General features: G+C 37.8%; 1 protein-coding gene and 2 long non-coding RNA genes across 3 annotated transcripts; 1 reads left to right on the forward strand and 2 right to left on the reverse strand.

The window, feature by feature from the left end:
- Positions 1-411: 411 nt before the first annotated feature.
- gpx7 (glutathione peroxidase 7) lies at positions 412-14,898 on the reverse strand. The gene is made up of 3 exons (XM_081605977.1): positions 14,616-14,898; positions 1,839-2,100; positions 412-757 (listed from the first exon to the last, which is right to left on the reverse strand). Exons 1-3 carry the CDS (start codon positions 14,769-14,771, stop codon positions 594-596), a joined length of 582 nt encoding a protein of 193 aa, XP_081462103.1. The 5' UTR covers positions 14,772-14,898; the 3' UTR covers positions 412-593.
- LOC145551385 (uncharacterized) lies at positions 8,866-11,702 on the forward strand. The gene is made up of 2 exons (XR_014087191.1): positions 8,866-9,909; positions 10,955-11,702. It is a non-coding gene; the product is annotated as an uncharacterized LOC145551385 (long non-coding RNA).
- LOC145551384 (uncharacterized) lies at positions 11,848-13,247 on the reverse strand. Its single transcript, XR_014087190.1, has 2 exons — positions 12,762-13,247; positions 11,848-12,073 (listed from the first exon to the last, which is right to left on the reverse strand). It is a non-coding gene; the product is annotated as an uncharacterized LOC145551384 (long non-coding RNA).
- Positions 14,899-20,160: the final 5,262 nt, after the last annotated feature.

A 20,160-nucleotide genomic window follows, 5' to 3' on the forward strand; every position in this document is an offset into this window, starting at 1 on the left:
CCTAGCAACCCCAGAAGAATTCCACCCGTTGCCTAGCAAACCCAGAAGAATTCCACCCGTTACCTAGCAACCCCAGAAGAATTCCACCCGTTGCCTAGCAAACCCAGAAGAATTCCACCCGTTACCTAGCAAACCCAGAAGAATTCCACCTGTTGCCTAGCAACCCAGGCTGAGCTCCAGCACCGTAAATCTAATGCTGGATGGATATAAAAGGGCTTTGCGTTAATTTGGTGGTTAAATAACAGATTAAAAACAGTAAATGTCTGTTTTTGTTGAGCTCATTTATTTATTCATTTAGCAGAAAAAAGGTTTCTGAATTGAAAATGTTGCCGTTTTGTTGATGTAGTCTTCAATTAAAGACTCTGCAATCGAGTCCCACCAACCAGTGATGACGCAGAGCATAAAACAAACTCGGAATCGCAGTGAAATTTATTTAAAAAACGAGCTCTTTGGTTTAGAAATGTTCCTAAAAGCATCAGATCTTTTTAAAGAGTGTTGGATCAGTGCACTCAGAAAGTAGCCGAAGCTGCTGCGGATAGATAATAAAACTGGGAATGTAAAACTTGTGTTCAGTTCGTGGAGGAATCGGAGAGTTAAAGCTCTTCCTTCTTCTTCAGGATTATCTGCCGCACCATGTCGGCGATCTTCGGCCGGATCTGCGTGACGGGAACCTTCGGCCCCCAGGCGTCCACCGCTCTGCCATCAACGTCGATGAGGAACTTCCAGAAGTTCCAGTCAGGCTCTTTTCCGGACACCTCTGCACAGAAAGAGACTTTTAAAACATTTCCTGCTTTTCTCTGCAACGAGGAAAAACAGAAAATATTTAGATTCCAAAGAAACGAGATGCTGGTTGTTATAAACAATTATTTTAGTCATTTATTTATTATTCTGACAATTAAGCAAATAGAAAAGTATTTATGGGAAGTATTTATTTTGTGCGCAAAGATTTCACTTTCATTTTTCAAAATTAATCGACACTTATTTTTAAAAATGAAGCAATACTTTTTATATTATACTTTATTTTCAGTCTTAAGTTTGAAGTATGAAAAAGCTTTTCTTTTATGACCTGGACGTTTCTAACTTTACATGATTTTTTTTTCTCAAGCGGGAAAATGGAGCAGAAAGATATTAAATCTAAAAAAATACAGCACTGACAGCAGTTTAAATTATTATATCAGGATTACTTTGGTATCGAACAACTGGAGATAATCAGTCGGACTGAATCAGGCATGTAGGGCCATTGGAGGAAAACAAAAGCAAATTTCTGCCAAAAACTCAGAAATTTTGAGATGAATCTCAGAAATATTCTAGAAAAAAACAAGAATATTTTTGTTTCTAATATTTTTTACTTTTGAAATGCCAAAATTTCCAAGTTTATTTCTCAAATTTTCTGACATTAGTCTCAAAATTTCAGTTTTTTTAAGCACATTTTTTGACATTTGAAACTCAGAAATTTACAAGTTTCTTTCTCTAGTAAATTTTTTACTTTATAACATCAGAAGTTTTTTTTTAAAGGATTTATGAGATTATTTGGTTTAAATGTATTCATTTTCCTCTGTCTCTGTATCTAGTATATATATATATATAATTATTTTTATTTAATTAGACCTGATCTAATCTGAGGTGTTGTGAAACACCAGCTCTGTTTACACACAGCTTCGCTTCTCTTGCTAACTTCCGTAGATGCTAATAGCAGTTAGCATCGCCAACATTCGCGTTGCGCAACAAAAATACCAATCATGCGGCTGGAACTCATGGCGCTAAGTGGTCAAACATAATTTAACGAAGCTTTGATTTAAAAAAAAAATCATGTCCTGGAATCGGTACTTGGGACTCACCTGCCAGGTGTTTGTAGACATTGTTGGCTCCTGTTCCAACCACGGCGATTTTGCTGAACAGCGGGAAGGAGACCCCGTACACGGTTCGCACGAAGCTGTCGATCTCCTTGTCGCTGCCGGGCTCCTGCTGGCCGAACTGGTTGCAGGGAAAAGCCAGGACGTTGAAGTGAAACGGGCCGAAGTCCCGCTGCAGCTGCTGCAGGTCTCGGTAGTGCTGGTCGGTGAAACCGCACTCGCTGGCGACGTTCACCACCAGGGACACCTGAGTCCGCAGAATCACCATTTCAGTTACGAATATCACTACTAAACACTTAAGGAAGCTTACGGAAACTCGGTGATGCCAAAGTTGTTGATTGAAAATTGACTGAAATGTGCAGCTTAATGGTTTCTGGACAAAGCTTTTAATGGTCAGAAGTCTTCAGATCTAAGGAAACAAACTGTTAGCAGAGGTAGGCATATTTGTGCTATCAGCAGAGCAAATTTTTTTTATTAGTGCTGAAGCGTTTTTGCTAACTTTGCTAATGTTTAGCATGCTTAGCTTACTCTGAATTAATTTTTCCAGATAAATTCTGAAGCGATAATTTACTCGGCTGTTTTGTAAAATTTGACATATTTGTTGAGTTTTTGATATTGACTTAAGAATTTTGTTAGCAAGAAAGCTATGTAGCTTTCTAGCTACATTTTTAGCTAGAAAGGTGTTTGCAGACAGCTACATATTTAACTAAATGTTTAGCTTGCTAGCTATTTTTTAGATTGATTAAACTAAATATTTACCTAGCAAGCTAAATATTTAGCTTAAAGCAAAATAATTCAGAACTAAATATTTACTTGATAAGCTAAATATTTAGCATGGTATTTGTTTTTTTGCTTGAAGCTAAATATTTAGCTTGAATAGTTTACTAGTTAGACTAAATATTAACTAAATATTTTTCTTAAAGCAGAAATACTTAACACAGAACTACATATTCACATTGTAAGCTAAATATTTAGCTTACTAATTACATATTCAGTTTGAAACTGACGTTTATTATAGTTAAAATATGACTGAAAAATTAACCCAATTTTTTCATGGTAGGCTAAATAACCAAAATAATTACTCTTAATTTTTGACTGTGTAACTTTACAAACTGCACCTTGTATTAGACACAGTTTGGTGAAGATGATCCACGTAGCAAGAAAGCTATTGAGGTTTGAACATGCTGACTGCTAAAAACTACTCCACACAACCCCGGACTGAAAAAAATGATCTTTTCAGGCAGGATTATGAACAAATTAGGTTAAGCAGTATGGAGAGCCATTTCAGCCAAAATTAAATAAATAAATAAATGGGTGAAATAAATAAAAAATGAGTAAAATAAATCAAAAAATGAAGAAAATGAGTGAAATAAATAAATAATTTGTTAAATAAATAATTTAGCTTTTTCATTAACCCATTTTTTCATTTATTTATTTTTCATATTATCAATTTCTCAATTTCCCTTTTTTCATTAATCTATTTTTCATTTACCCACTTTTCATTAATCTATTTTTCATTTAACCATTTTTTAATTTAGCTTTTTCATTAACCCCATTTTTCATTTCTTTATTTTTCACATTATCAATTTCCCAATTTCTCTTTTTCATTTATCTATTTTTTATTTATCCCTTTATCCATTTACCCATTTTTCATTAATTTATTTTTCAATTAACCACTTTCAATTTCCCTTTTTTATTAACCCAATTTTTCATTTATTTATTTTTCCGATTATCAATTTCTCTATTTCTCTTTTTCATTTATCTATTTTTCATTAATCTATTTTTCATTTGTCCATTTTTTCATTTATCCCTTTATCTATTTACCCATTTTTCATTAATCTATTTTTAATTTAAACATTTTTTGATTTCCTTTTTCCATTAACCCGATTTTCTATTTCCCAGTTTCATTAATCAATTTCTCATATATCCCTTTTTTATTACCCAATTTTCTTTTATCTATTTTTCATTCAACATTTGTTTGAAAATCTTTACTTTTCCCATTTCCAATTCCCCTTATTCATTTAGTATTTCCTTATTTTCTTATTTATCACATTCTATTTCCCCGCAAAACTTAGGGAAAAAATAAATGCAAATGAGGAGAGGCACGTCATCAGGCTACAACTTCCCCAATTGGTTGGTTAGCGTCACACCCATACTTTGCTTCAAGAAAGATGGCGACCTACTAACGGGTTATCAATAAGCTGAAGCTCATTAACTTCATTAGAAATAGTGTTATTACTCCTGACTTTAGTTCTCGTGTGGCCGCTCAGACAGAACGTGTTTCAGTTGGGGGCTCTCATGGACTCAGAGCTTCACCGTCGGGAGTTTTATAGTTTGAACGAAGCGGCCGCTGAAGTTGGCTTACGATTGAAGGTTCGGGACACCTTCGTAGCTACCAGCTGTGATCCAACTATAAGGAGCAACTTTACTGTACATCGTAAGTGAACTGCAATATCCAGAGGCAGCTCTATGGAGCATCGAGCTGAAAGAATGAGAGTGGAGAGCCTTGGAGATCTGCATCGGAGGCCATCTTTCAGACATGCACCGCTGCTGTCCGTCCAGGATCCTCCGGTTGCCCAGACGTTGCACGGTAAGCTACTAACGCTGATGTTTGTTTTCCAACTACAGTCATATTTAATCAATAGGGCTCAATTACGATCGCGGGAGTTTTTGAGTTGATCTCGGCAATAGGTGACAAACTGAACGTCTCCAGGATGTTGAGACCAGCACGTCCTCTGATCCAATACATCTTATTAAGGATAAAATCAACAAAACGTGTTCAAATTAATGGCCCAACAGGTGATTAAAGACAGTAAAAAGGTAGGAGTGGTTTCGAGTCGATCGCCTTGTTTTACCTTTGTAAACAGACAACCTGAATACAGTGACCTTTAGTGAGGGTTCAGAATGGAGAATGGATAAAAGCTGAACTCCTGCTACAATCTTTGCCTCTCTTGGTTACATCCCTGAGGTGTGCCAAGTGTGGCCCACATGCATATGCACTGTAGAAAATGAGAAGCTGACATTCACAAATGACATTGAAATAAATTCTAGTCCAACTTCTGGTTTGTTGCTATTCCTCTGGATCCTGTTGGAGGAAAAATATCCCAACTTCACAAGATGTGGCTTTAACCCATCTCCTGTCAGTCTGAAGTTTCTCATATTTAGGTCATCAAACCAAAGTTCAGATCTACCATAACTGGTTCCATCGCCACCAGGTCAAAAGTACAGCTTTTTGGCGCAGCACATTCATTAATGTTTCCATCATGTATGTTTTCAGATGCAGACCATCCTGCAGGCCTCTGGTCTCAGTGTTTCCCTTCAGACTCCCAGTGGGCTCACAGCTTCAGGATGACCAGAGACCTTCACCTTTCTGGAGCAGGAACACTCGGCCACATGCACTGGTGACACATTCATTTAAAAAAATGTGTCTGGTCTTCTACCATTGATATGCATGAACCGTCTGTATTTTACCGTTTTGAATAAACAAACTGTTTGATTATTATGAAATCTGTGTTCCTTCTAATATGTGAAGTTCTAATTTAATCAAATCTCATGTTTTCACGTCCCAGAGACAATAAAATGATCGTTTGTTTGTGGCTTAAAGTAAACGAAACAATCTTAATAGAACAAAGCTACAAAAATAGAAAACAGATTGAAAGTTTTGGACCTGTTTTATTTTTTGGTTTCATTACACTGAAGATTCTTCAACATGAAGCTAAACAGTGAGTGGAGTACCTTATATGTACGACAACGTAGAAATGAACAAACATGACATATTGGGTTCTTAATAGCAACCCTAGCAGTTATTTTACACAGCTTGGTTTATTGAATAATGATTGTGTTCATTTACGGACGCCTTCAATTGGAAATTTGCAATCTGAAGTATCAATAAAATAGTTTAACCAGTCAGTCCTCAGGTCGTCTGCCCTTCATGTTTCAGGCCTCAGTAAATGTCTGATGGATGAGCTAATGCTATCGTTTGTATCAGGGGCTCTGGAACAACACTTTAAATGTTAATGTCCTGTGTAACAGAGTGATATAGACAAATGTTTTCACCTCACTGTGTCATTTCCACTCTATAGCTGAAGTTCATCACATTTCTGGATGTTCTGTGTTTCAGTTAAATTGAAGTTAGCAGGTTTTAATCAGGGCCACAACACCCTGTGTGTGTTGGGTTTAAGAAAAGAGGCTGCTCTGTTTGAGCACCAGCATTCATTTTTCCTCTGATGTTTGGGTGAACTCTTCTCTGTGGAGGTCGGCCGTCTCTCTGGTTCTTCCTGAAGGAGACCCATCAGGAGTTCTGGTGCTGCTCACAGTGCAGACGGTTCTCCTCACTGTTCGCCGTGTCAGGCCTGGTCCCTCTCAGCCAGGATCTCCAGTCATTCTGTTCCTTCACCCTTGAATAAACATAACAGAATATGTTCTGGGTGTTATGATTCATTTGTTAATTGAAACAATGTTTAGTATCAAGATTAATTTATTTCCTTAACAGTTCCTTCTCCTGTTCCCTCAGAAGGGCAGAGTTTAAGAGTGACTAATTACATTTACTTAAATATAGTTGAGTAACTTTTTGAAACTCAAATGAACTTTTAGGAATACTCTTACTATGCTGAACTTTTTACTTTTACTCAAGTCATTTTATTACGAAGCATCACTTATTTAAACTAATTTTTCATTTTGTCTTTAAAATACCAAAATTTCCACTGAACTTAATATTTTGGGCCTTCTAATTGTGTATTTTTTTTAGATATGAAATAATTGATAACTTGATCAGTTACTCAGTACTGATCAACTTTTTACCAAATGCTTCTTTACTCTTGTTTAATTTCTTATTCAGCTACGATTTACTTTGAGTAAAAACATGTTGAAGTGCTGCTGTTGTTCCTGGAGGATAAATTGTGGGTCCTCTGTCCACCTCTAAGGAACAGTAACCACATGTTGAGGCACATGTTGACCAAAAACAGGCAAACTAAGGTGGTCAAGTTATACATACAAAGAAATACTTAAATTAATAGTCATATTTACTTTATATGCATGTGGGCCACACTTGGCACACCTCAGGGATGTAACCAAGAGAGGCAAAGATTGTAGCAGGAGTTCAGCTTTTATCCATTCTCCATTCTGAACCCTCACTAAAGGTCACTGTATTCAGGTTGTCTGTTTACAAAGGTAAAATAACGGCGATCGACTCGAAACCACTCCTACCTTTTTACTGTCTTTAATCAACCTGTTGGGCCATTAATTTGAACACGTTTTGTTGATTTTATCCTTAATAAGATGTTTTGGATCAGAGGACGTGCTGGTCTCAACATCCTGGAGACGTTCAGTTTGTCACCTACTGCCGAGATCAACTCAAAAACTCCCGCGATCGTAATTGAGCCCTATTGATTAAATATGACTGTAGTTGGAAAACAAACATCAGCGTTAGTAGCTTACCGTGCAACGTCTGGGCAACCGGAGGATCCTGGACGGACAGCAGCGGTGCATGTCTGAAAGATGGCCTCCGATGCAGATCTCCAAGGCTCTCCACTCTCATTCTTTCAGGTCGATGCTCCGTAGAGCTGCCTCTGGATATTGCAGTTCACTTACGATGTACAGTAAAGTTGCTCCTTATAGTTGGATCACAGCTGGTAGCTACGAAGGTGTCCCGAACCTTCAATCGTAAGCCAACTTCAGCGGCCGCTTTGTTCAAACTATAAAAACTCCCAACGGTGAAGCTCTGAGTCCATGAGAGCCGCCAACTGAAACACGTTCTGTCTGAGCGGCCACACGAGAACTAAAGTCAGGAGTAATAACACTATTTTCTAATGAAGTTAATGAGCTTCAGCTTATTGATAACCCGTTAGTAGGTCGCCATCTTTCTTGAAGCAAAGTATGGGTGTGACGCTAACCAACCAATTGGGGAAGTTGTAGCCTGATGACGTGCCTCTCCTCATTTGCATTTATTTTTTCCCTAAGTTTTGCGGGGAAATAGAATGTGATAAATAAGAAAATAAGGAAATACTAAATGAATAAGGGGAATTGGAAAATGGGAAAAGTAAAGATTTTTCAAACAAATGTTGAATGAAAAATAGATAAAAGAAAATTGGGTAAATAAAAAGGGATATATGAGAAATTGATTAATGAACTGGGAAATAGAAAATCGGGTTAATGGAAAAGGAAATCAAAAATGTTTAAATTAAAAATAGATTAATGAAAATGGGTAAATAGATAAAGGGATAAATGAAAAAATGGACAAATGAAAAATAGATTAATGAAAATAGATAAATGAAAAGAGAAATAGAGAAATTGATAATCGGAAAATAAATAAATGAAAAATTGGGTTAATAAAAAGGGAAATTGAAAAGTGGTTAATTGAAAATAAATTAATGAAAAATGAGTAAATGGATAAAGGGATAAATAAAAAATAGATAAATGAAAAAGAGAAATTGGGAAATTGATAATGTGAAAAATAAAGAAATGAAAAATGGGGTTAATGAAAAAGCTAAATTAAAAAATGGTTAAATGAAAAATAGATTAATGAAAAGTGGGTAAATGAAAAATAGATTAATGAAAAAGGGAAATTGAGAAATTGATAATATGAAAAATAAATAAATGAAAAAATGGGTTAATGAAAAAGCTAAATTATTTATTTAACAAATTATTTATTTCACTCATTTTCTTCATTTTTTGATTTATTTTACTCATTTTTTTATTTATTTCACCCATTTATTTATTTATTTAATTTTGGCTGAAATGTATGGAGAGCCGTTTTAGCCAAAATTAAATAAATAAATAAATGGGTGAAATAAATAAAAAATGAGTAAAATAAATCAAAAAATGAAGAAAATGAGTGAAATAAATAAATAATTTGTTAAATAAATAATTTAGCTTTTTCATTAACCCATTTTTTTATTTATTTATTTTTCATATTATCAATTTCTCAATTTCTCTTTTTTCATTAATCTATTTTTCATTTATCCACTTTTCATTAATCTATTTTTCATTTAACCATTTTTAATTTAGCTTTTCATTAACCCCATTTTTCATTTCTTTATTTTTCACATTATCAATTTCCCAATTTCTCTTTTTCATTTATCTATTTTTTATTTATCCCTTTATCCATTTACCCATTTTTCATTAATTTATTTTTCAATTAACCACTTTTCAATTTCCCTTTTTTATTAACCCAATTTTTTCATTTATTTATTTTTCCGATTATCTATTTCTCTTTTTCATTAATCTATTTTTCATTAATCTATTTTTCATTTGTCCATTTTTTCATTTATCCCTTTATCTATTTACCCATTTTTCATTAATCTATTTTTTAATTTAAACATTTTTTGATTTCCTTTTTCCATTAACCCGATTTTCTATTTCCCAGTTTCATTAATCAATTTCTCATATATCCCTTTTTTATTTACCCAATTTTCTTTTATCTATTTTTCATTCAACATTTGTTTGAAAAATCTTTACTTTTCCCATTTTCCAATTCCCCTTATTTATTTAGTATTTCCTTATTTTCTTATTTATCACATTCTATTTCCCCGCAAAACTTAGGGAAAAAATAAATGCAAATGAGGAGAGGCACGTCATCAGGCTACAACTTCCCCAATTGGTTGGTTAGCGTCACACCCATACTTTGCTTCAAGAAAGATGGCGACCTACTAACGGGTTATCAATAAGCTGAAGCTCATTAACTTCATTAGAAAATAGTGTTATTACTCCTGACTTTAGTTTTCGTGTGGCCGCTCAGACAGAACGTGTTTCAGTTGGCGGCTCTCATGGACTCAGAGCTTCACCGTCGGGAGTTTTTATAGTTTGGACGAAGCGGCCGCTGAAGTTGGCTTACGATTGAAGGTTCGGGACACCTTCGTAGCTACCAGCTGTGATCCAACTATAAGGAGCAACTTTACTGTACATCGTAAGTGAACTGCAATATCCAGAGGCAGCTCTATGGAGCATCGAGCTGAAAGAATGAGAGTGGAGAGCCTTGGAGATCTGCATCGGAGGCCATCTTTCAGACATGCACCGCTGCTGTCCGTCCAGGATCCTCCGGTTGCCCAGACGTTGCACGGTAAGCTACTAACGCTGATGTTTGTTTTCCAACTACAGTCATATTTAATCAATAGGGCTCAATTACGATCGCGGGAGTTTTTGAGTTGATCTCGGCAATAGGTGACAAACTGAACGTCTCCAGGATGTTGAGACCAGCACGTCCTCTGATCCAATACATCTTATTAAGGATAAAATCAACAAAACGTGTTCAAATTAATGGCCCAACAGGTTGATTAAAGACAGTAAAAAGGTAGGAGTGGTTTCGAGTCGATCGCCTTGTTTTACCTTTGTAAACAGACAACCTGAATACAGTGACCTTTAGTGAGGGTTCAGAATGGAGAATGGATAAAAGCTGAACTCCTGCTACAATCTTTGCCTCTCTTGGTTACATCCCTGAGGTGTGCCAAGTGTGGCCCACATGCATATAAAGTAAATATGACTATTAATTTAAGTATTTCTTTGTATGTATAACTTGACCACCTTAGTTTGCCTGTTTTTGGTCAACGTGTGCCTCAACATGTGGTTACTGTTCCTTAGAGGTGGACAGAGGACCCACAATTTATCCTCCAGGAACAACAGCAGCACTTCAACATGTTTTTACTCAAAGTAAATCGTAGCTGAATAAGAAATTAAACAAGAGTAAAGAAGCATTTGGTAAAAAGTTGATCAGTACTGAGTAACTGATCAAGTTATCAATTATTTCATATCTAAAAAAAATACACAATTAGAAGGCCCAAAATATTAAGTTCAGTGGAAATTTTGGTATTTTAAAGACAAAATGAAAAATTAGTTTAAATAATAGTGATGCTTCATAATAAAATGACTTGAGTAAAAGTAAAAAGTTCAGCATAGTAAGAGTATTCCTAAAAGTTCATTTGAGTTTCAAAAAGTTACTCAACTATATTTAAGTAAATGTAATTAGTCACTCTTAAACTCTGCCCTTCTGAGGGAACAGGAGAAGGAACTGTTAAGGAAATAAATTAATCTTATTTTGATACTAAACATTGTTTCAATTAACAAATGAATCATAACACCCAGAACATATTCTGTTATGTTTATTCAAGGGTGAAGGAACAGAATGACTGGAGATCCTGGCTGAGAGGGACCAGGCCTGACACGGCGAACAGTGAGGAGAACCATCTGCACTGTGAGCAGCACCTGAACTCCTGATGGATCTCCTTCAGGAAGAACCAGAGAGATGGCCGACCTCCACAGAGAAGAGTTCACCCAAACATCAGAGGAAAAATGAATGCTGGTGCTCAAACAGAGCAGCCTCTTTTCTTAAACCCAACACACACAGGGTGTTGTGGCCCTGATTAAAAACCTGCTAACTTCAATTTAACTGAAACACAGAACATCCAGAAATGTGATGAACTTCAGCTATAGAGTGGAAATGACACAGTGAGGTGAAAACATTTGTCTATATCACTCTGTTACACAGGACATTAACATTTTAAAGTGTTTGTTCCAGAGCCCCTGATACAAACGATAGCATTAGCTCATCCATCAGACATTTACTGAGGCCTGAAACATGCAGGGCAGACGACCTGAGGACTGACTGGTTAAACTATTTTATTGATACTTCAGATTGCAAATTTCCAATTGAAGGCGTCCGTAAATGAACACAATCATTATTCAATAAACCAAGCTGTGTAAAATAACTGTTAGGGTTGCTATTAAGAACCCAATATGTCATGTTTGTTCATTTCTACGTTGTCGTACATACAAGGTACTCCACTCACTGTTTAGCTTCATGTTGAAGAATCTTCAGTGTAATGAAACCAAAAAATAAAACGGGTCCAAAACTTTCAATCTGTATTCTATTTTTGTAGCTTTGTTCTATTAAGATTGTTTCGTTTATTTTAAGCCACAAACAAACGATCATTTTATTGTCTCTGGGACGTGAAAACATGAGATTTGATTAAATTAGAACTTCACATATTAGAAGGAACACAGATTTCATAATAATCAGTTTGTTTATTCAAAACAGTAAAATACAGACGGTTCATGCATATCAATGGTATAAGAACAGCCAATTTTTTTTAAATGAATGTGTCACCAGTGCATTTGGCCGAGTGTTCCTGCTCCAGAAAGCTGAAGGTCTCTGGTCATCCTGAAGCTGTGAGCCCACTGGGAGTCTGAAGGGAAACACTGAGACCAGAGGCCTGCAGGATGGTCTGCATCTGAAAACATACATGATGGAAACATTAATGAATGTGCTGCGCCAAAAAGCTGTACTTTTGACCTGGTGGCGATGGAACCAGTTATGGTAGATCTGAACTTTGGTTTGATGACCCAAATATGAGAAGCTTCAGACTGACAGGAGTTGGGTTAAAGCCACATCTTGTGAAGTTGGGATATTTTTCCTCCAACAGGATCCAGAGGAATAGCAACAAACCAGAAGTTGGACTAGAATTTATTTCAATGTCATTTGTGAATGTCAGCTTCTCATTTTCAACAGTGCATATGCATGTGGGCCACACTTGGCACACCTCAGGGATGTAACCAAGAGAGGCAAAGATTGTAGCAGGAGTTCAGCTTTTATCCATTCTCCATTCTGAACCCTCACTAAAGGTCACTGTATTCAGGTTGTCTGTTTACAAAGGTAAAACAAGGCGATCGACTCGAAACCACTCCTACCTTTTTACTGTCTTTAATCAACCTGTTGGGCCATTAATTTGAACACGTTTTGTTGATTTTATCCTTAATAAGATGTATTGGATCAGAGGACGTGCTGGTCTCAACATCCTGGAGACGTTCAGTTTGTCACCTATTGCCGAGATCAACTCAAAAACTCCCGCGATCGTAATTGAGCCCTATTGATTAAATATGACTGTAGTTGGAAAACAAACATCAGCGTTAGTAGCTTACCGTGCAACGTCTGGGCAACCGGAGGATCCTGGACGGACAGCAGCGGTGCATGTCTGAAAGATGGCCTCCGATGCAGATCTCCAAGGCTCTCCACTCTCATTCTTTCAGCCCGATGGTCCGTAGAGCTGCCTCTGGATATTGCAGTTCACTTACGATGTACAGTAAAGTTGCTCCTTATAGTTGGATCACAGCTGGTAGCTACGAAGGTGTCCCGAACCTTCAATCGTAAGCCAACTTCAGCGGCCGCTTCGTCCAAACTATAAAAACTCCCGACGGTGAAGCTCTGAGTCCATGAGAGCCGCCAACTGAAACACGTTCTGTCTGAGCGGCCACACGAGAACTAAAGTCAGGAGTAATAACACTATTTTCTAATGAAGTTAATGAGCTTCAGCTTATTGATAACCCGTTAGTAGGTCGCCATCTTTCTTGAAGCAAAGTATGGGTGTGACGCTAACCAACCAATTGGGGAAGTTGTAGCCTGATGACGTGCCATTCCTCATTTGCATTTATTTTTTCCCTAAGTTTTACGGGGAAATAGAATGTGATAAATAAGAAGATAAGGAAATACTAAATGAATAAGGGGAATTGGAAAATGGGAAAAGTAAAGATTTTCAAACAAATGTTGAATGAAAAATAGATAAAAGAAAATTGGGTAAATAAAAAGGGATATATGAAAATTGATTAATGAAACTGGGAAATAGAAAATCGGGTTAATGGAAAAAGGAAATCAAAAATTTTTAAATTAAAAATAGATTAATGAAAAATGGGTAATAGATAAAGGGATAAATGAAAAATGGACAAATGAAAATAGATTAATGAAAAATAGATTAATGAAAAAGAGAAATTGATAATCGGAAAATAAATAATGAAAAATTGGGTTAATAAAAAGGGAAATTGAAAAGTGGTTAATTGAAAATAAATTAATGAAAAATGGGTAATGGATAAAGGGATAAATAAAAAATAGATAAATGAAAAAGAGAAATTGGGAAATTGATAATGTGAAAAATAAAGAAATGAAAAATGGGGTTAATGAAAAAGCTAAATTAAAAAATGGTTAAATGAAAAATAGATAATGAAAAGTGGGTAAATGAAAAATAGATTAATGAAAAAGGGAAATTGAGAAATTGATAATATGAAAAATAAATAAATGAAAAAATGGGTTAATGAAAAAGCTAAATTATTTATTTAACAAATTATTTATTTATTTCACTCATTTTCTTCATTTTTTGATTTATTTTACTCATTTTTTATTTATTTCACCCATTTATTTATTTATTTAATTTTGGCTGAAATGGCTCTCCATAGAAATGGCTCTCCATAAAGCAGCAGTAAAAACAACCAAACCGCAGAAAAACAAATCGGACTCCAGTTATCAAGCGTTATTACACACCAAGATGGAACAATTGAAGCTTATATAACAATTACTTGTTTTTATGTTTAATTAAAAAGTTAACATTTTTCTACTTTTAATTTATATCCTATAATAAAATATTTTGCCTTATATTCCTTAAGTTTCACTCATCATATACTCCAGATGGCAATGAAAGCATTTTTTCCACGAAAATCTATAAGTTTAATAAATAAAAAGTGCAAAACGTAGCCATGCAAAGTAAAATATCTCTAAATGGTCATAGGAATGTGTTAGTTTTGTGTTTTTAAGTGAAGGTTAGACGGAAAGTGATGACCGTACCTGGTTAGGATGAAATCTACGGAGCTGCTGCAGCTGCAGGCCTCCTGCCACGTAGGCTGCAGCCGAACATCCCGAGCAGAGCCGCGGTTAGAAACATCTACAGATATTAGGGGGGAAATTCACATGCAAGCATTCAGGCATGCAGCTAAATGAACCCAACTCACCGAACCGCGGTACTTCTCCAAAGAAACCAGCTTCCCTCTGCTGTTTACCACCTTAAAAGTGTAAAAGTCTTTCTGTTTGCTCTCTGTCAGGCCGATTAGTGATATTAATAACAATAATAATGTTGCTGATGTAACGGAGAGCGCAGCGGGAAGCATCTTAAAAACAACAAACTGCCGACTCAACAGAGGAGAGAGAAGCGTCAAAACTAAGGGGAAAGCCAGGACGTTGCCAGCCGCTGTCAAGGTACAAGCAGGCAGGACGAGACTTCCGGAGCCCGTTAAGGTATGGAGCTAAATTGGGGCCATGTTTAAAAAAAAAAAAAAAAAAAAAGAACATAAGTTAAAGTGGGGGGGAAAGGTTTGGAGCTGAGAAAGTATTTTAAAACTGAAAAATAATTTTAAATTTTAAAAAGATTTGAAACCGAATTTTTTTTTTTTTTTTAATTTAAAACTTATTTTGAAACTGAAACGTTTAAAACTGAAAAAGATTTGAAATTGAAAAGATTTGAAATTGAGAAGAACTGAAACAAAAAAAAAAGTTTGGACTTGGAAAAAAAGATTTGAAACTGAAAAAATATTTTGAAAATGAACAATCATTTTGAAACTAAAAATTGATAATAAAAGTTAAAAACTGAAAGATGATTCAACAGATGATTCAACGGAGACAAAAAAAAAGTTAAAAGCTGCTTTTCATACAAGTTTTTTTTTTCTTTGAACAAATTTTATGGTCCTAATTTAGCTCCATACTTATGCCTTCAAAATAAACGTGTATTTAGGAAAACAGCTTCCCACACTAAATCATTTTTGTTTTTCATTTAGAAGTATCCCACTTCTCAGTAGAATAATATAACCGACACTTCTTTAAAAGTAATTATGCTGAATTATTCATAAACTGGTCCGTTTTTCAGTTGTTCCCGTTCATTGTTTCCTCTTTATTGTGACACACAGTTCCATTTATGCTTAAATTTATCCAACTCTTTTTGTAATTCTGAACCAATCCGGGTCGCAGTTTGTGACCGAAACAAATTGCAGTTGTTCACCTAAACAAAACCACTCCAGTATTACACTTTAAAAGTGCTGCTTATCATTTTGTTTTATGATTGAAAGTAGGAGTTGTTGCAGTAATTTATTTTCCGAGCGGTACCTAAACGTAGCGCAGCACACGCCCCCTCCTCGTCATCGCCGGTACGCCCTTTATTGATGGGAATTTCGCTGCTTTCTTGGGAATCGACTCATTTAGCTATGCTAACCAAAATGTTTCGCCTATTTAGTTCACGTTTAATTCTATTCATCTTTAAATCCAAAGTACTTGTTAAATGTCCGTACTTAACAAGCTTTTGCTAGAATTTTTTACATTTTGTTGGGAAAAGTCCAATAAGAAACAAGTATCTTGATATCTACTTCTGAAATTTAACTAATTTATATGCAGAGCAGAGAGAGAAGGAGAAAGTTAAAACCATTTCTTCCATCGATTGCATCCCCTACTTCAACATCTCTCTGCCAGACTTTCCAGAAAGGAGCGGCAAAAGCAAACAAGGTGGATTAGCGGTGATGACATGTATTTGCGCAGGTATTTGCAGTTTTTTCTAATCTAAAATAAATGTTTTGCATGTATTTTCACAGTTTTATTTTCATATTTAATAAATAGTCTGTTTATTAGTAAAAAATGTTGTCATTCATTTGCACATTCCTTTGGATCAAAGTATGTTATTGTTATATGTTTGGTTATTTTTGATAACTATTGTTTATTTTGTAATTTTACCCTTAGTTTTCACTATATTATTCTTATTCTAAATTTTTTTGTATGATATATATAAAAAAAAAAAATTCCCTTCTCACCCTCCTCGGGTGGTCTGTTTCATCCTCTGAGCTCGGTCCTCTACCAGAGGCCTGGGAGCTTGAGGGTTCTGCGCAGTATCTTGGCTGTGCCTAGAACTGCACATTTCTGGACTGAGATGTCTGATGTTGTTCCTGGGATCTGTTGTAGCCACTGCTCCAGTTTGGGGGTGACTGCCCCGAGGGCCCCGATGACCACAGGCACCACTGTGGTCTTCACCTTCCAGGTCTTTTCCAGTTCCTCCCTGAGGCCCTGGTACTTCTCCAATTTCTCATGCTCCTTTTTCCTGATGTTGTAATCACTTGGTATTGCTACATCCACCACAACGGCTTTCCTCTGTTCTTTATCCACCACCACAATGTCCGGTTGGTTCATCATTACCATTTTGTCTGTCTGGATCTGGAAGTCCCACAGGATCTTAGCTCGGTCATTCTCCACCACTTTTGGGGGTGTTCCCCACTTTGATCTCGGGGCTTCCAGTCCATATTCTGCACAGATGTTCCTGTATACTATGCCTGCCACTTGGTTATGTCGTTCCATGTACGATTTCCCTGCCAGCATCTTGCACCCTGCTATTATGTGCTGGACTGTCTCAGGGGCCTCCTTGCACAACCTACACCTTGGGTCTTCTCTGGTGTGGTAGATCTGAGCCTCTATTGCTCTGGTGTTTAGGGCCTGTTCCTGGGCGGCCAGGATGAGAGCCTCTGTGCTGTCCTTGAGTCCAGCTTTCTCCAGCCATTGGTAGGTTTTCCTGACATCAGCCACTTCAGTTATTTGTCGGTGGTACATCCCATGTAGGGGCTTGTCCTCCCATGATGGTACTTCCAGCACCTTGTCTTCTGTTCCCCATTGCCTGAGACATTCGCTGAGCACATCGTCCGTTGAGGCTTTGTCCTTGATGTATTTATGGATCTTGGATGTTTCATCCTGGACAGTGGCTCTCACACTCACTAGTCCTCTGCCTCCTTCCTTACGGCTCGTGTACAGTCTCAGGGTGCTGGATTTGGGGTGGAATCCTCCATGCATGGTTAGTAGCTTCCTAGTCTTAACATCCGTGGCCTTCATCTCTTCCATTGGCCAGCTAATTATTCCGGCAGGGTATCTGATTACTGGTAAGGCATAGCTGTTTATTGCACGGATCTTGTTCTTGCCATTGAGCTGGCTTCTCAGGACTTGCCTTATTCGTTGGAGGTATTTGGCTGTGGCTCCTTTCCTTGTGACCTCATTGAGGTTGCCATTTGCTTGTGGTATTCCCAGGTACTTGTAGCTGTGCTCTATGTCTGCTATTGTTCCTTCTGGGAGTGAGACCCCTTCTGTGTGGGCGACCTTCCCTCTCTTTGTAACCATCCGACCACACTTCTCTAGTCCGAATGACATCCCAATGTCAGTGCTGTAGATCCTGGTGGTGTGGATCAGTGAGTCGATGTCTCGCTCGCTCTTGGCGTACAGCTTGATGTCATCCATGTAGAGGAGGTGACTGATCGTGGCCCCATTCTTGAGTCGGTATCCGTAGCCAGTCTTGTTGATGATTTGGCTGAGAGGGTTCAGGCCTATGCAGAACAGCAGTGGGGACAGAGCATCTCCTTGGTATATGCCACATTTGATGGACACTTGTGCAAGTGGTTTGCAGTTGGCTTCAAGGGTGGTTTTCCACAGCCCCATCGAGTTTGCAATGAAGGCTCTTAGAGTCCTATTGATGTTGTACATCTCTAAGCATTCAATGATCCAAGTGTGTGGCATTGAGTCATAGGCTTTCTTGTAATCAATCCAAGCGGTACACAGGTTGGTGTGTCGGTTTTGCAGTCTCGGGCGACTGTGTGGTCTACAAGGAGTTGGTGTTTGGCTCCTCTGCTATTTATGCCTATGCCCTTCTGTGCCTTGCTCATGTATTTATCCATGTGCCCGCTTATCTTAGCCGCTATGATGCCTGACATGAGCTTCCATGTTGTAGAGAGACAGGTTATTGGCCGTTGGATGGGACTGAACCCTTCGAGGGATCCTTCTGTATCAGGATGTGCGCCCTTCAGTTAACCATTCAGGGTGAGTCCCATTTTGTAGCAGCTGGTTCAGTTGAGCTGCCAGTCGCTCATGGAGGGCAGTGAGTTTCTTAAGCCAGTAGGCATGGATCATGTCAGGTCCTGGTGCTGTCCAGTTTTTCATACCCGAGACTCTGTCTTGGACATCTGCCACAGTGATGGTTACCGGGCTTGTTCCGGGAGGTTGCTGTGGTCCTCTCGTAGAGAGGTTAGCCACTGTGCATTGCTGTTGTGGGACGCCTCCCTTTCCCATATGCCTTTCCAGTATTGTTCAGTCTCCAGCCTGGGTGGGTCTGCTCTGTTGTTATTACCCTGCCATTGAGAGTACACTTTGGCTGGTTGGGTGGCGAAGAGCCGGTTAATCCTCCTGGCTTCATTCTCTCTCGTGTATCTCTTTAGGCGGCTGGCCAAGGCTTGGAGCCTTTGTTTGGCAGTTTCGAGTGCTTCAGGTATGGGCATCTGGCTGTACTTCTTGGGTACTGATCTTTTCATTGCACCCCTTTGGAGCTCTGACAGTTGACTCACTTCCCTCCTTGTGATCTTGATCTTAGCCTCTAACCGTCTTTTCCATGGTGGGTATTGGGTGTCATGGTTGCTCTTATAACCAAGCATCTCAAGGATCACTGATGCTGAGTTGTATATCAGCTCATTGGTTTCTGTTATGGTGTTGGTAGGGATCGTTCTCAATGCTGCATTCACATCTTCAATGAGACTTTCTGATGGTACTTCACTCAGCCGTTGTAATTGGCGTCGGGGTCGTCTGGTGTTCATTCGGGCCATGATTCTCTCTCTCAGGTCAGTTGCTGCCTCGTTCAGCTCAGATGGTTCGTTCATTACTGGGGCTACATACCCAGTCTCTGGGTGGGGAGTTGTAGTTGACTCCCTTCTGACCTGGCATCCTGGCTCCTTCCCGTAGCACTTGTGTCGTACCTCGTCAATCTCAAGTTGTGACAGCAGTTGCCGTTTGCGGATGTTGGAACACTGAGCTACTAGTTGTTTGGCAGTTAGTGTTGACTGGGGATGTCGAGCTAACCATTCCTCCCACAGTCTTTGCATGTAGCCCCTCTGACTAGGATTACTTGAGTAGTAGCATTCCAACAGATCCATGTTTTCACCTCTCGCCCATTTCCGTCTTGTTCCAGTAGCCCACTTTTCATCAGGGTGCTCTGGTTCCCCAGCACCTGACGCAGACCTTGTTTGACCGGGCGACGTCTGAGCCGGCATGTCGTGCTTATTTGTGTCTCTCATGGTATGAGGTAGGCTATATAGCTCCAAGGGTCTTGCCTAAGGACCCACACTGACAGCTCAATGTCACCGTTGTAACTTTTCGCCCCAGCCCCCAGCCTGGCCTCGAACCCGGGTCTCCCGGGTGGAAGACTGGTGACTTACCTATTGAGCTATACAGTCAGCTAATATATATATATATATATATATATATATATATATATATAATATATATATATATATATATATATATATATATATATATATATATATATATATATATATATATATATATATATGTGTGTGTGTGTGAACACATACACTTTTTATCTTTGTGAGAATCCTCATGCCCCAATGTTACACCTGAACTTCCCTGATTAAAGGGTATATCTATTCTATTTAATTACTTTGTTGATGTGTTTTTATTTTTTCTGTGTGATTGTATTTT

The sequence above is a fragment of the Poecilia reticulata genome, chromosome 4, assembly GCF_904066995.2.
Source record: "Poecilia reticulata chromosome 4, P_reticulata-male-v2, whole genome shotgun sequence".
Classification (NCBI taxonomy): Eukaryota; Metazoa; Chordata; class Actinopteri; order Cyprinodontiformes; family Poeciliidae; genus Poecilia; species Poecilia reticulata.

Excerpts from the sequence above, each read along its gene's own strand:
- gpx7 (XM_081605977.1), bottom strand. The coding sequence starts at position 14,771 with ATGCTTCCCGCTGCGCTCTCCGTTACATCAGCAACATTATTATTGTTA. Across the intron at positions 2,101-14,615 it reads TGGAGAAGTACCGCGGTTCG|GTGTCCCTGGTGGTGAACGT; the intron begins GTGAGTTGGGTT and ends CTGCGGACTCAG. Across the intron at positions 758-1,838 it reads TGTCTACAAACACCTGGCAG|AGGTGTCCGGAAAAGAGCCT; the intron begins GTGAGTCCCAAG and ends CTTTCTGTGCAG.